We start from the raw sequence: 15,627 nt of genomic DNA, 5'->3' as shown, positions 1-15,627 counted from the left end.
CTTCCTATATATTTTTCTTCCTCTGTTACTATACTCAAAAATTGAAGAAATAAAAACATGGCAAATTGAGGTTTCAAGAGTGAGACTAAGGTTTTGAGAAGTTAAAGATTTAAAAGGAAGCAGGAGAAAGAAGATGGTATGTATTAAGATCAACCTTCTGAACCTGATTATGTAAATTGCAAACCCTAATTCCCCATGTTTGAACAAAGTCAACCATACCGATACACAAATTTGAACATAATATTTCATAGAAAAATGATAGCAGCACAATCCACAAACTCATAAACACAACACCATAAATAAAGCAGCAGCACAAAATCATAAAAATATTTCACAAAACCACTAAGGCACAAACTTGGGGATAACAAAAATAAATAAGCAGACAGATGGGTTCGTGAGAATTGATACTGATGCCCGTATAGCCGACGATGGTGAACTGGTTGCAAACTGGCGGTGAACTGATGGCGACGGTGGCAAGTAGCTGGGTCCGTTTGCGGGTCAGCGATCAGATTGGCACGTGAGGGATTGTGACAGACAGAGGTCGCGAGAGGGTGAGATGAGACTTGAAGAAGAAAAGTGCGAGTGTGTGAGATGAGAGCCTGAAAGAAGAAGACGATGCTGATGTTAATGATGACCAGAGCGACGACTGTAAAAGATTAGGCCGAGAGGAAAAAGAGGGAGAGAGAGAGAGAGAGAGTGGCGCATCGTATGGGCTGACGAAGCAAGAAAGAGTGAAAAAATGTATAAGTGGTGGGCTCCCAAAAAAATTACTTCCTTTTTCATTAACTTTGCCACATATATAATATTTTGCAGAATACTTTTTCATTAGTATTATATTCATGTGTTATGAAAATGGGTATTTGGTGTAGTGTGAGTTGATGTCTAGTTGTTTTTCAATTATTGTTTTTTAGTTATTTTTTTTATTCTGTATTTTTTTAAATAAAAAACTTTAAATATTGTATTTTTGAAAACCCGAAGAAATATTTTTGAAGAAAACCCCATAATAAATATAGTCATAACAAGCAACTACAACTGAAAAATTATGTAGAAACATAAGTCATTATAGATAGAAAGATTTATTGATCACCAACTGATTTCATTAGTATATATAAACTAAGTTTAACACTCTTGATCGATTCCTATGACATTATGCATGCACTACTATAAATATAGATTTTCTCTGTTTTTTTTTCAACATTAAATAAAAAGCACAAAGAAAATGTTTGAATGATTATGAAATATTACATGGAAAAGTAAGTTTTTCAATTTTAATATATTCAATGTTAATATTTTTAGTTGAGAGTATATATAATATGTAGATATAATTTTAATTTTTGTAGATCATACGTACAATATTCGGAAAATGAATACATTGGAGAATTTACAAAACTGACGAGAGGTTTTTGTCCAAGAGAACTTGGAAATCATGAATGTAGTTTTTATGTATTAAGATACATTTATGATCTTGTAAATGCACCAAATCCGGCACAAGTTATCAAGAAGAAAGTATGTCATATTTTATACTTTTTTTTGTTTAAGAAAAACTATATATAGTACTTAATCATTTGATTTATATTTTATTGTCAATTATGTGTGATTTGACAAAAAAGAATTCATTGTCAAAGACGACCTACTTCCACTACAAAATGATTGGTTAGCAAAATTATTAATGTTATTTATTTATGAAATCTAGTTTTTCGTATGTATAACATACTAACTTGACTTATATGTTAAATTATATTTGTATGTTCTAATTAATTTTTCTTATTATGTATGTATATGCAAACTACATATTTTAATTAATTAGTAATAATATGTGAATGTTTTTCTTAATTTTAATTTACATTTACATTTTGTTTATTTAGATAATAATTTATAAAATTAGATGTATAATAATATATTATTTTATATTAAAATATATATGAAAACTACAAAACAAATATAATTATATATAAAAATAATATATATGAAAACAAAACAAAAATAATTATATATAAAAATAACTTGAACTGAAATCAATATATATATATATATGAAAACATTATAAAACAAAAATAATTATATAAAAGAATATTTCAAAAAACCGCAGCAAAAGGGATGTCTTTTCTTTGCGTTTTTTTAAACATTTTTCTGCAGTTGAATACATTGCGGTTTCCATTAAGGAAAAAAACCGCAGTGTATTAAGGAAAAAAAGCGAGGAGAAAAGCTTATTTTGTAATTGTGACACCACATCAGCAGGTATTTTTATATTTTACATTCAAATACAATGTTTAGCATTAAGTTATTTGTATTTAAAATAATATGTGCTTTAGATAATTTGATCATGATATCAACTAAAACAAAATTGGACCAAAATTAAAAAATATCAATGCTTTTAGTCTATAGATATATAACAATTTTCATTAATTTATTTATGGAATAATAGCTGGAACAAACATTTTTGAGTTTATTTATTGCATTTCTTATTTATTTTTCTCACTATATAAATATATATATATATATTGTACCTTATTATACATATATAGAAAAGATAGTACCAATACAGTGATTTGAGCAAGCTTTTTCAAGTAGTAGTGTATAGGTCTAAATTTGAAAATCTGGGTTTGGGAATACCAATTAAAGGATGTTTTTTCTTAACAATAATCCCAAACTTGTCCGACAATTCAACTTTAGCACCAACGGGCATTTTCCAGTCAAAGCAGTGCAAGAACGAAGCCAACATCAGCATAACCATCTTCTCTCCTAAGGAAATTCCAGGACACACTCTTCTCCCTGATCCAAATGGTAAATAGTTGAATGTTTTACCTGAAAAGTTATAATTAGTTTCACCTTGGCTTTCATCTCCCATGAACCTCTCAGGTAGAAACTCCAAAGGGTTTTCCCAAACACTAGGATCTCGTTGCATGGACCAAACATTTAGAAAAATAGCAGTTCCTTTGGGTATAGTATAGCCACCAACAATGGCAGATTGACTTGGAAACCGAGGTATTAAAAAAGGTGCTGGGGGGTGTAAACGTAAAGTCTCTTTAAGGACAGCGTTCAAGTAAGTTAGTTTGGACAGATGAGATTCTTCCACGTTGTTGTTCAGTCCCACAACTTGTTTGAGTTCCTCTTGAATTTTATTCAGTACCATTGGTTTAGTAAAAATCTCTGCCATTGCCCATTCCACCGAGGTTGTTGTAGTGTCCGTTGCTCCAAAGATTGTGTCCTATATTTATACACGTCAAATAAAGTTATGCATGTAGAGTAATGTAATTGGTGTGTTGATATGATATATATATATATATATATATGTAAGTACCATAAGCAAGGCTTTCATTTCGGGCATGGTAATTGGAGTTTTGCTATCTTGATTCTCGTGAAGCTCCATAAGGAGCTGCAACAAGTCCTTCCTCGTGGACGCATTGTCCACTTGATTAATAATAGCATTCTTCCGTTGTGCCATGGCGTTGTCAAACATAACATCGAAGATGTGTGTAATCTTCGTCATATCTCTTGCAATTCCTTGTATATCAAACCACTTAAGCACGGGAAAAACATCAGAGATATTAGGTTTTCCTAGCAGCCTCACGAGGTCTGCTGTCACCTTCTTAATTTGAGCGATGTCAATAGTAGCGTTTACTCCCTCTAACGATGCACCAATTGTCATGTTCATGATCGAGTTAAGGGCAGTTTGACACACCAACATCCCAATATCAACAGGGGTATTAATCTTTTCGTAGAGGTACCTCGTAGATTTTCTCACCTCTTCTCTTCTTAGCTCGTACAACTTATTGAGTACGGTATTACTTGACATTTCATGAGTGAAGATCTTTCGGAGCTTTTTCCATTCTGGACCATATGACGCAAAAGCAATATCGTTTCCACCATGTGAGAAGATGAAGGCACCAACGCTAACATCACGATTTGCGAACACTTTGTCATGTTCGCGAACCACTTGGCCAATGAGCTGGGGTGAAGAGATGACCATGCATAACTTGGTTCCCATCCAAAACTTGAAAATTGGACCATATATCTTGGCCAATGCTAAGTAGTCCCGGTGAAGGTTTGGACTCAGATAAGGAAGGTATCCGACTAGCGGTAGGCCGTGAGGGCCCGGTGGTAGTGCTGGCTTGGACGATAACTTCTTGCTCGTCCACCAAAACATTGCCAAGCAAAAAGCCACAAAAGAGAAAAGAACAAGAATGTCAAAAAGCCCATGACCATAATATTTGACGTTGGTGAACATATTTGGTAATACAATACACTAGCTAGACCGGTAATTATACATATATATAGTGTGTGGGTTGATATATAATCTGTTTGAATATTCAATTTTTTTCTTCATCAAAATTGGGTTTACGAGTCTATTTGAACTATTTTACAAAACACAGAATCCAAAAAAGAATTTGTCAAAATACAGGGCCGAAAAAAGTAATTGGAAAAAATACATGGTCCAAAAAGTATAAACTCTTGATGTTTCTTATCTTTTTTGTAATTTTGCTACATTCGACTGTGTGGCTAGGTATTTCCTATTGCATTTGGCCTTAGACTTAGCTGTGTGATGTGTATTGCTTTGGTTATTGAATATCCTTCACATTCAAAATAATAATAACATTTTTTTTTCTTATTTCTTTGATCATCACGATTTGTACTAATTTCTAGTTTTTTTTTTAATCTATTTGAGTAATCAGATACCATGACGCCTGATTACTACCACAAAAAAAAATAGAATTTTTTTTTTATAGTGGTATCATGATACTGCAAAAAAAATGTTAATTGAAGAAGATAATAAATGGAAGAAAAGAAGCAAAGAAATTGAAATAAAAACTGCATGGAGTGAGTTTCATTTTTTTTTAAAAATAATATAAAAAAGTGTTATAAAATATAAATGATAAAAAATAATACAAATATATTAAAATTATATAAATAACGTCATAAAATATTAAAATTAGCTACTAAAATTGTATACAAAAAATAAAATATGGTATACAAATAAAATATTACAAATATATGGGAAAAAAACTATCATAAAAATGTAAACAAAAAAAATATGCCTTAAGAAAAAGAAAACTAGTATATTTTTCAAATTTTTAAAAAAATCTCATATTAGTGTAATTTCCTCTTTGTATTATTCTATAGAATGCATCCTGTATTATAATGCAAACTTTATTTTATGTATTTAGATTAGAGTTAATTTATTATGGACTTGGTTAGATGTGTTTATGCTTCCAACAATTAATAATGGCATAATCAATTTTACTATTAATTCAATGATTGTAGGATCAACATAATAATGGATCTCCTAATAAGACAAAATCCGGTCATTCCTATTGTGCAACTAAAGAAATTATCTAGCAAAATATATTGACATCTAAAATATTATAAAATTACCCTTCACTTTCCCTTAAAATTACATGAGAGTAGCATTTGTAAAGGGACATTTGATTCTCAATCATTAGAGAATTTTTCCCTCATTTGTACTCTTCTTTCTATAGTGATGGATGTAGGCTCAAGATTATAACTGAACCATTATAAATTTTTGTGCCTTTTCCATTTTTTTTTATAAAATGTCTCTTAATTTTCTTTCTAAATATCTTATATAGCGCAAATCTTTTCATTAAAGTATGTGCACCTCTATTTGACAATAAATTTGCTGAAAAAATAAGATGATACACTACACCAAATACCCATTTCCATAACACATGAATATAATACTAATAAAAAAGTATTATGGTAGTGTATTATATTGGGCAACACGTGAATGGGATATAAAATGAGTTATAGTGTTGGCGGGTGAGTGAATTTATTTAAAGGGAAACTAAAAATATATCTTTAATTTTTTCTACTTCTCTCTCGTGTTCTCCTCTTTCTTGCCCAAATCACTCTCCTCTATCTTGCCCAAATCACTCTCAGTGTAGAGCTCAACAAACGTGCAGTGGCGATGGTGAATCGGAGAATGGCATGGTCGATTTGACGAGTCAGGTACACTTGATATAGAAGGAAGATGCGGAAAGGTCCGAGAGGGAGAGGAAGGAGTTCGAGGAGAGGGAGAGGTCCGAGAGGGAGAGGAAGGAGTTCAGTATTTGTGCTCAACAACTTTTGTACGAAATTGGGGACCCCAGTAGCTATGTCACCCCTGATGTGGTAAGTTTGTGTTCGTATAGTTCTATTCCGAATGAAATGGGAGAACAATAATTGACTGAGATCGTTATCTATTTTTTCTTAAATGCAGATTATTGATCTTCAGAATGTTTCATTCTCTCCCTTGTCAAGTTGCAAGGTTCTTTGTGTTGGAGCAAAATCCTCTGCTGGTTCAGTCCCTAAAAAACTCCTGCAATTGATTCCAAAGGTGATGCTTTTAATGTTTCTGGCTGATTCATTATGTAATACATAAGCAACAAATGGAGGTTTATTCTCTCCGTGTACCATGCTTGTGCTTGAAAGTTTTATTTGGAGCTCTGGTGCATATTTAATCACTAAAGAGAGCTCATCTTTCTATTGCTACCATTGAAATACCTTGATTTCAATAGTCTATGCAAATATGGGAGCCACTCTTATCTTTTATCGCTTGCTTTGGTCAAAGACTGCTCATAAGTTCCAAGATCGTTATCCTTTGGTGGTACTAATAGCCTGTGTTCTTATAAAATAAGGACTGTTGGTGTCAGTCAATGCAATCGATTCTTGGTTAATTTAGCACTAATACCATATCCAGTGTAATTGGTTACATTTACTGCATCATTGGCCTACATGTTTGGAATATCTCTGTGCTTGTTTAAATTTAAGTCATTTGAAGTGCTCAAGCTATTGTTTTTTTTTTTACCATCTTAGCCAGCGTCATATTCCCTAAGATTATGCTATCAGGAAGGAGTTGACCTTTTATCATAGTGTTTGCCTTCACTATTTAAGCATATATTTCTCCTGTGACATGTGATCTTCCCTCTCCTTTCTTTCCGTCAACAGTTAACATTAAAAAATATTTTTGCTCTGTATTGAAAACCCTTTTTTGTTCCTTGGTCTGTGGTTATACTAATGTGTTGTTGTCAAAATTTTCAGGACTGTGGTTGGAAAGGATGGGGTGAGATATCTTATGGAGGATATGAATGTGTTAAACGTGCAAAGGCTGCAGAATTCCTGGTGGATAAGTTTTAAGATTTTGCCACGACTATTTATTTATTATATATTAAGACTATTCAAATGAGGGAAAAAAATGAATTTTTGAGTGTTTGCATTGTATTAATCTATTTTTGATGTTTTATTAGGTCAGATCATGGTTGGAAGAAATATTGCCTGGCATCAACAATTCAATATTTTCTTATATAATTGGCTTCGATAGTCTGAAAGCAACTAGCATTGGTGATGACGCTTCATCTTCAGCCGCTAGTAATGATGTAAGGTTGCGTATGGATGGATTATTTGAGGTGAAAGAACATGCAGTCCAATTTACTAGAGACGTTACAACATTATATACCAATGGACCAGCTGGTGGTGGTGGTATCAGGTCAAGTTCTTATCAGCTTCTGAACCTATTTTCTAATTTACTAGCGTTTTAATGAGCTTACACATTCCTTGGTGGTTATAGATTCATCTCTAGATGCAATAAATCTTTGGTTCTTTATATTTTCATAATAATTGGTTTCCTGTGCACAAAACCGAATGAGAAGTTGTAGATTGAATTGCTGTTAGAGCTCATGAAGTTAGTTATTTACTAATTAGTGGTGCCTTCCTAAATATACTGTAATAACCAAGGTTATTTTTCTTTTATAAGCTCCTTAAATACGACCTTAGATTATTTTATACTATAATTTATAACTTGAGTTGTGAAATTAGCAAGATTGCATAGAATTAAATTTATGATTTTTTTTTACACAATAATTTATTATTTTAAGTTTCTTGAATTTACGACTTTATTGGGATATTATTAAGTATAGTATTAGAGTGTTCGATTAGGGTCATTATGGGTTAATATTTTTATTAAATTAAAGGAATGGTATATTCTAACGATATATTAATTAGTTATATATATATATTCTAAAGATAAGACTGGATATTTTGTATGTGGTTTCAAAATTGGTGATTATATAGTTAAAGCAATAAAACAAAATAGATATATGTATTTAGTTTAGGTGTCAGACTAAAGTGGATGCTATAATTTTAAATTCACTTGGAGTTAGTTAGTTATTTGGTTTAGAAATAATTTATTTTATTTGATATTTTCCTATAAACTAATAGTATACATGTAAGGGTATAACCAGATAGATATATTAGTTATAGTTAAAGTTAATAGTATTTTATTATTATTTAAAGTAAATTATTGGTACATAAATTAAGTAATATAATCTAGCTTCCTAGTATTATGCACGACTAGGTTAGATTGGATAAGTCAAAGTAGTTAATTAATATCTTAGGAACTAAAATTTGAGTTATGGAGATATTCTAGGAATTTTGAAATTTAAATGGAAGTGTGATAGTTATTAAGCCTATAAATAGAGCTCATAACTCTACATTCTTCACACAATCAAATCTTCCAAATACTCTCTCATTTTTTTCAAGAAGCACTACTATTTGTGCTCATTAATCCCCATATAGCCGAACACCATAAACATACTAAGTTCATTACTTTAGTTGCTTGAAGATAGACGTTGTTTTTGGAGGCTCAGGATATTAAGGTCGTGATATCTTGTTTCTAGGAGTGAAGGTATGGCTTCTATGAGGTTTTAGATTTTGAAATTTTAGTTGTTATTAATGATTCTAATTAGTTTTAACTGTTATATATAAGGTTTGGGCGATTCACTATAGCAAGAGCAATTTTTTTCTTCTCATTTCACACTCAAGGTAAGGAAAATTAGATAGTTTAGTATTATGATCCATTGTATGATATAGTATCTTTTTGTATGACCTAACATTTCAGGTACAATAAAGGGGTAAGTGTGTCTTGACCTAAGGTGTCCAATGATGTATGACGGACTATGTCCGGTAGGCTCGGTTACCAAAACTCTATGACGGACCTATGTCCGGTGTATGACGGACTTTTGTCCAGGGCTTAATTGCCACCTCTGTATAAGCACTTATCTTTTTATTATATATGATTTGTTATTTTTAGTTATGATGTATGATCTATGACATATGACGTATGACTTAGAGTATGACCTATGATTTATAGATTATGATTTAGAATTATGTCTTAAGATATGATATGATCTAGATGTTTGTGTTTGTATGACTTTGGTGAATATATGTTATGTTTGATTATATGACTAACCCTTGTTTGTATTTTCCTTACTGGGCTTAGAAGCTCACTCCTTATGATGTTTTTTTATTTTAGGAAATTAAAGATAGAAAGGTCGGTGGTGAGTGGGACCTAAGAGCTTCGTGATGTATTTTTTGGGGACCATATAGTCGAGCAAGATCGAGCGGGCCAAATTATTTATTTATTTAAAATTTTATTTTATTTAAATGTTGCTCATTTTTATGTTAAAGACAAGTATTTTATTTTTTATAAAACCATGGATCCATGTATTTATTTTTAAGCTTTTATTAAATAAAAGAGCAATATTTACGATTATGACCCAACACTGTGTTCTCGGTAATCTATGAGAAATTAGGGCGTTAAAGGTGGTATCAGAGCCACGACTATATTGGTCCTGAACGTTCCCACGAAATACACACGATAGCTACAAATAACCTACTCGTTACCAAGTAAGTATATACATTGTTTTTGAAATATGTTTGTAATGTTTTTTCTTGTATTATTTTCATAAATTAGCCCAATGGACAAAGGTTAACGCTATAAGAAAAATACCAAACCCTAAGTATGATAATGGATCCGATGTGGAGGATTAGACACATATAAGAACACATCGTTAAATTTTAAAATATTTTCACTAGTTGTTTTATATAAAAAAAAAAAGTGTTATTTGCTTTTGTTATTGTTTTATTGTTTAGTAAGTGTTAAGTTTTTTTTTTTTTTGGATTTAATTGAAGGTGTAAAGTTTAAATTCCTCTCTTATGGGTTGGCCCATTTGTGAAGGCCCATTTGCTTTGCATTATTAGATTGGATCTAATTTAAACGAATAACAATTAATAAAGCAAGGGTTTAAATTCCTGTCTTTTGGGTCCAAGTGGAAGTTAGGGGGCCTTAGTAGTGGGTACGATATACTGAACCCAGCCCTCCTCCATGGAAGATTCAATTGTTAAGGCCCATTTACCCGAGTTGGACTTAATTGTAATAGGGTAGTTTTAATAGATAGATGGACCTAATAGACAGTAGTACAATAGGCTAAGTTATAACCTCTACTTGTTTTGTTTATCTTAGATATTTTATTTTTTTACAATTTTTTTTCTTTTCTCTTTTGGGGAAACAGAAAAGAAATATGGAACAAGAACCAAGAAGATCTGAAAAGACTAAATGGCCATGGAAGAGGCCGAGGAAGGGGAAGGGGGCGAAGAAGAGGAGTAGCTGCCACCCATTTATATGAAGAATTTCCATCAACCCCAGGAGTGCCAGAAGCACCCAATGTAGTGGAAGAGCCGACAGCTACTGCTACTCGAATAAATTTGGAAAGAGAAAATGCCCGTCTTAGGGCAGAGCTAAGGAGAAGGGAAGAAGAATTCCAAATAAGTTTAGGGCAACAACAAGTGGCGCAACAAGTCATTCCTCTAGCACAATTACTACAGTTGGCAGAACCTCGCTACGAGGCAGTGTATGAATGCTTTAGGAAGCAGCAACCATCGAACTTCGATGGTGGGGCAGACCCAATAGAGGCAGAAGAATGGCTTCGATCGGTGGAGTCTATACTAGAACACATGCGATTGGGGAACGAGGACCGAGTCTCTTGCGCTTCGAGTTTACTAAAGAAAGATGCCCACATCTGGTGGGATATAGTGAAACAGACTAGAGATGTGAACGTTATGACTTGGGATGAGTTTATCCAAGTGTTCAACAAGAAATACTACAGTCCTGCGATTCTAGCCACAAGGGTGGACGAATTCATCGCGCTTACTCCAGGGAATTCGTCTGTGACAGAGTATGCCAGGAAGTTTGATAGGCTGGCTAAGTTCGCGGCGGACATGGTACCCACTGAGACGCTAAGAATTCAAAGATTCGTGAAGGGACTGAAACCTATGATAGCCCGTGATGTGAAGTTGATTCGGGGGATAACCACTTATGCGGAAACATTAGAGGTAGCCTTGGAAGCTGAGCAGGCTGAAGAAAGGATTTGGAAAGAAGGCGCGGCCAGAAGGGACACCAAAAAGAATAGCAATGAACAGAATGACCACAAACGAAAACATGATGGTGGTCAAAATCAAAAGGCCGAAAAGAAGAACAAGACTACATCAGAAAGTAACGGGAATAAGAAGCCTTATGTGGAATATCCCCAGTGCCCTATCTATAAGAGTAAGCATTCAAGAGAATGCCGATATAAGACAAAAGGTTGTTTCAATTGCGGAGAAGAAGGACACATTAAAAAGGATTTCCCTAAGATGAAATATCAAAAGAAAGATGACAAGCTTTTGCCAGCCAGGGTTTTTACTCTTACTAAAGGTGAAGCAGAGACTAGTAATACAATGGTAATAGGTCAGGTCACTATCTCTGGTAAACTATGCAATGTATTATTCGATTCAGGAGCTACACATTCTTTTGTATCTATGAATATGATTGATAGCTTAGATGGACCATGTGAACTTTTTAGAGATGTGTTTGTCATGGAGTTTCCATCGGGGAAAAAAATGTTATCTAGTAGAGGGGTGCATGGTGTTGTAGTTAGAATCGAAGGAAAATAATTACCAGTAGATTTGATTGAGTTAGACCTTAAGGATTATGATATAATTTTAGGCATGGACTGGTTAACAAAATATGGGGCAACGATAGACTGTAAGAGTAAGGCAGTCAACTTTCAAACAGAAGGCGGAGACCAATTCACCTTCAAAGGAGAAGTTTCCCGAAATCGCATATCGATAGTCTTAGCTCTCAAAGCTCAATGGTTAATTAATAGCAGTTTCCAAGCATTTCTAGCCAATGTGGTGGACAAAGCACGAGAGACGCAACTCGAACCAAAAGATGTACCTATTGTATGAGAATTTCCCGAGGTGTTTCCAGAAGATCTACCAGGAGTACCTCTGAGTAGGGAAATCGAATTTGAAATAGAATTGGCACCTGATACGGCACCAATCTCGAAAGCTCCCTATAGAATGGCACCTACTGAACTAAAGGAGTTAAAGATCCAACTGCAGGAGTTATTAGACAAGGGTTTCATTCGACCAAGCTATTCACCTTGGGGAGCACCAGTGATTTTTGTCAAAAAGAAGGATGGGAGTATGAGGATGTGCATCGACTATCGAGAACTAAATAAAGTGACGATCAAGAACAAATACCCTTTACCTCAAATAGACGATCTTTTTTATCAACTACAAGGATCTACGGTATTCTCGAAGATAGATTTGAGGTCAGGGTATCATCAGCTCAGAGTACAAAAATAAGATATCCCAAAGATGGCTTTTCGGACTAGATATGGACACTATGAGTTTCTAGTAATGTCTTTTGGCTTAACAAATGCACCAGCAGCGTTCATGGATCTTATGAACCATGTATTTAAGGACTACCTGGATAAGTTTGTTGTGGTGTTTATAGACGACATATTGATCTACTCAAAAACAAAAGCCGAGCATGAAGAGCACCTGCGACTGACATTGGAACAACTCAAAGGCCATTAATTATACGCTAAGTTTAAGAAATGCGAATTCTGGTTAGAAAAGGTGGCATTTCTCGGAGACATTGTGTCTAAAGATGGCATGGAAGTAGATCCAGCCAAGATCGAAGCAGTGAAAGACTGGCCCAAACCCAAGAATGCAACAAAGGTGAGAAGTTTTCTGGGATTGGCAGGGAACTATAGACGATTTGTTGAAGGGTTCTCCAAAATAGCTACACCCTTAACAAATCTGAAGAGGAAGCAACATAAATTTGTATGGACGGAGAAATGCGAAGAAAGCTTCCAAACGTTAAAGGACAAGCTTATATCAGCCCCAATTCTATGCGTCCCAAATGATAAGGGAAAATTTGTAGTATATTGCGACGCGTCGAAGCAAGGACTTGGATGTGTTTTGATGCAAGACAAAATAGTGGTTGCCTATGCCTCGAGACAGCTTAAGGAGTATGAACAGCGGTATCCGACTCATGACTTAGAGTTAGCAGCGGTAGTTTTCGCTTTAAAGATTTGGAGGCACTATCTGTATGGAGAAAAGTGCGAAATCTATACGGATCACAAAAGTCTAAAGTATTTCTTTACGCAGAAGGAGCTCAATATGAGGCAACGAAGATGGCTGGAGTTAGTAAAGGACTATGATTGTGAGATCTTATATCATCCGGGAAAGGCTAACGTCGTGGCAGACGCACTTAGTAGGCGGAGTTACGCAAGCTTGTCAACACTTAAGGGGATAGCTCAACACTTACAAGATGATATTAAGAGGTCCGGAATTGAGCTAATAACTGGACAACTAGCTGACCTCACAATCAAGTCAACTCTAATGGAGGAAATAAAGGAGAAACAACAAGAGGACGAGTTTCTTCTTAAGATGAAGGCAGCATTACAAAGTTCAGAAAATGTTGATTTCTCCTTGACAAAAGAAGGCATGCTACGATATAGAAACCGAGTATGTGTGCCAAAAAGTGGAGGATTAAGAGAAAATATTATGAAGGAAGCACACACTACTCCATATTCACTTCACCCGGGATCGACCAAGATGTACAACGATGTCAAGACAATGTATTGGTGGCCGGGGATGAAGAAAGACATAGCAGAGTTTGTAGGAAAATGCCTTACATGTCAACAAGTTAAGGCCGAACATCAAAGACCCGCTGGAACTTTGCAACCATTAGAGATTCCTGAATGGAAATGGGAAGACATAGCGATGGACTTCGTGATTGGATTACCAAGGACCACCAAGCAGCATGACTCTGTTTGGGTGATAGTAGATAGACTCACAAAATCTGCTCACTTCTTACCAGTAAGAACAGTTTATAATGTTGAGCAGTACGCAGAGCTTTACGTGGCAGAGATAGTAAGACTACATGGAGTTACAGAGACGATAATCTCTGATAGAGGATCGGTTTTCACACCAAAGTTCTGGGAAGGTTTACATCGTGCAATGGGCACTAAGTTAAAAATAAGTTCGACATTTCACCCTCAAACCGATGGTCAGTCAGAACGCACCATACAAATATTAGAAGATATGCTGAGAGCGTGTGCTTTAGACTTCTCAGGATCATGGAGCAAGTATCTTCCATTAATAGAATTCTCTTACAACAACAATTATCAGGCAACGATAGGCATGGCACCTGATGAGATGCTATATGGAAGGAAGTGCCGATCACCACTTTATTGGGATGAGGTTGGTGAAAGACAATATTTAGGACCTGAGGCTGTAAGAGAAGCAACTGAGGCAGTAGCAAAGATAAGACAACGAATGATTGCCGCTCAAAGTCGCCAGAAAAGCTATGCCGATGCTAAGAGACGAAATGTTGAGTTTTTAGTAGGCGACCAAGTCTTTCTCAAAGTTTCTCCAATGAAGGGAATTATGCGTTTCAGAAAGAAAGGAAAGTTAAGCCCGAGGTTTATAGGTCTTTTCAAGATATTGGACAAAGTAGGGCATGTAGCATATCGATTGGCTTTACCGCCATAATTAGCTGAAACACATAATGTTTTTCATGTATCAATGTTGAGAAAATATATATCATATCCATCCCATGTGCTCGATTGCAAGGCTCTGGAGTTAAAACAAGATTTTAGTTATGAAGAACGGCCAGTACGCGTACTAGAGCAGGGAACTAAGGAGTTAAGGTCCAAAAGTATCCCTATAGCTAAAATCTTGTGGAGTAATAGCACTGAAAGAGAGGCAACATGAGAATTGGAGGCAGATATGAAGGAACGATATCCTGAGTTATGTGGTTAGTAAAATTTCGAGGACGAAATTTCTTTAAGGGGGGAAGATTGTAATAACCAAGGTTATTTTTTCTTTTATAAGCTCCTTAAATACGACCTTAGGTTATTTTATACTATAATTTATAACTTGAGTTGTGAAATTAGCAAGATTGCATAGAATTAAATTTATGATTTTTTTTTACACAATAATTTATTATTTTAAGTTTCTTGAATTTAAGACTTTATTGGGATATTATTAAGTATATTATTAGAGTGTTCGATTAGGGTCATTATGGGTTAATATTTTTATTAAATTAAAGGAATAGTATATTCTAACGATATATTAATTAGTTATATATATATTCTAAAGATAAGACTGGATATTTTGTATATGGTTTCAAAATTGGTGATTATATAGTTAAAGCAATAAAACAAAATAGATATATGTATTTAGTTTAGGTGTCAGACTAAAGTGGATGCTATAATTTTAAATTCACTTGGAGTTAGTTAGTTATTTGGTTTAGAAATAATTTATTTTATTTGATATTTTCCTATAAACTAATAGTATACACGTAAGGGTATAACCAGATAGATATATTAGTTATAGTTAAAGTTAAAAGTCTTTTATTATTATTTAAAGTAAATTATTGGTACATAAATTAAGTAATATAATCTAGCTTCCTAGTATTATGCACGACTAGGTTAGATTGGATAAGTCAAAGTAGTTAAT

General features: G+C 34.1%; 2 protein-coding genes across 2 annotated transcripts; one reads left to right on the top strand and one right to left on the bottom strand.

Moving 5' to 3' along the window:
• Nucleotides 1-2,426: 2,426 nt before the first annotated feature.
• On the bottom strand, nt 2,427-4,228 carry LOC133779991 (cytochrome P450 93A3-like). The gene is made up of 2 exons (XM_062219881.1): nt 3,302-4,228; nt 2,427-3,208 (listed from the first exon to the last, which is right to left on the bottom strand). The coding sequence occupies exons 1-2, from the start codon at nt 4,226-4,228 to the stop codon at nt 2,564-2,566; spliced, it is 1,572 nt and encodes a 523-aa protein (XP_062075865.1). The 3' UTR covers nt 2,427-2,563.
• Nucleotides 4,229-5,479: 1,251 nt separating this feature from the next.
• LOC133779990 (uncharacterized) lies at nt 5,480-7,582 on the top strand. The gene is made up of 5 exons (XM_062219880.1): nt 5,480-5,485; nt 5,980-6,126; nt 6,215-6,331; nt 7,036-7,116; nt 7,242-7,582. Exons 1-5 carry the CDS (start codon nt 5,480-5,482, stop codon nt 7,530-7,532), a joined length of 642 nt encoding a protein of 213 aa, XP_062075864.1. The 3' UTR covers nt 7,533-7,582.
• Nucleotides 7,583-15,627: the final 8,045 nt, after the last annotated feature.

This window comes from Humulus lupulus, chromosome 5 (genome assembly GCF_963169125.1).
Source record: "Humulus lupulus chromosome 5, drHumLupu1.1, whole genome shotgun sequence".
NCBI classification, from domain to species: Eukaryota; Viridiplantae; Streptophyta; class Magnoliopsida; order Rosales; family Cannabaceae; genus Humulus; species Humulus lupulus.
Note: the sequence above shows the minus strand (reverse complement) of the source record. Positions and strands in the feature narration are given on the sequence as shown.

Bases quoted from the DNA above. Each gene is read 5' to 3' on its own strand.
- LOC133779991 (XM_062219881.1), bottom strand. From the start codon at position 4,228: ATGTTCACCAACGTCAAATATTATGGTCATGGGCTTTTTGACATTCTT. The intron at 3,209-3,301 runs GTACTTACATAT...GTATAAATATAG, and splicing joins AAATGAAAGCCTTGCTTATG to GACACAATCTTTGGAGCAAC.
- LOC133779990 (XM_062219880.1), top strand. The intron at 6,127-6,214 runs GTAAGTTTGTGT...TCTTAAATGCAG, and splicing joins GCTATGTCACCCCTGATGTG to ATTATTGATCTTCAGAATGT. The intron at 7,117-7,241 runs GTGGATAAGTTT...ATGTTTTATTAG, and splicing joins CAAAGGCTGCAGAATTCCTG to GTCAGATCATGGTTGGAAGA.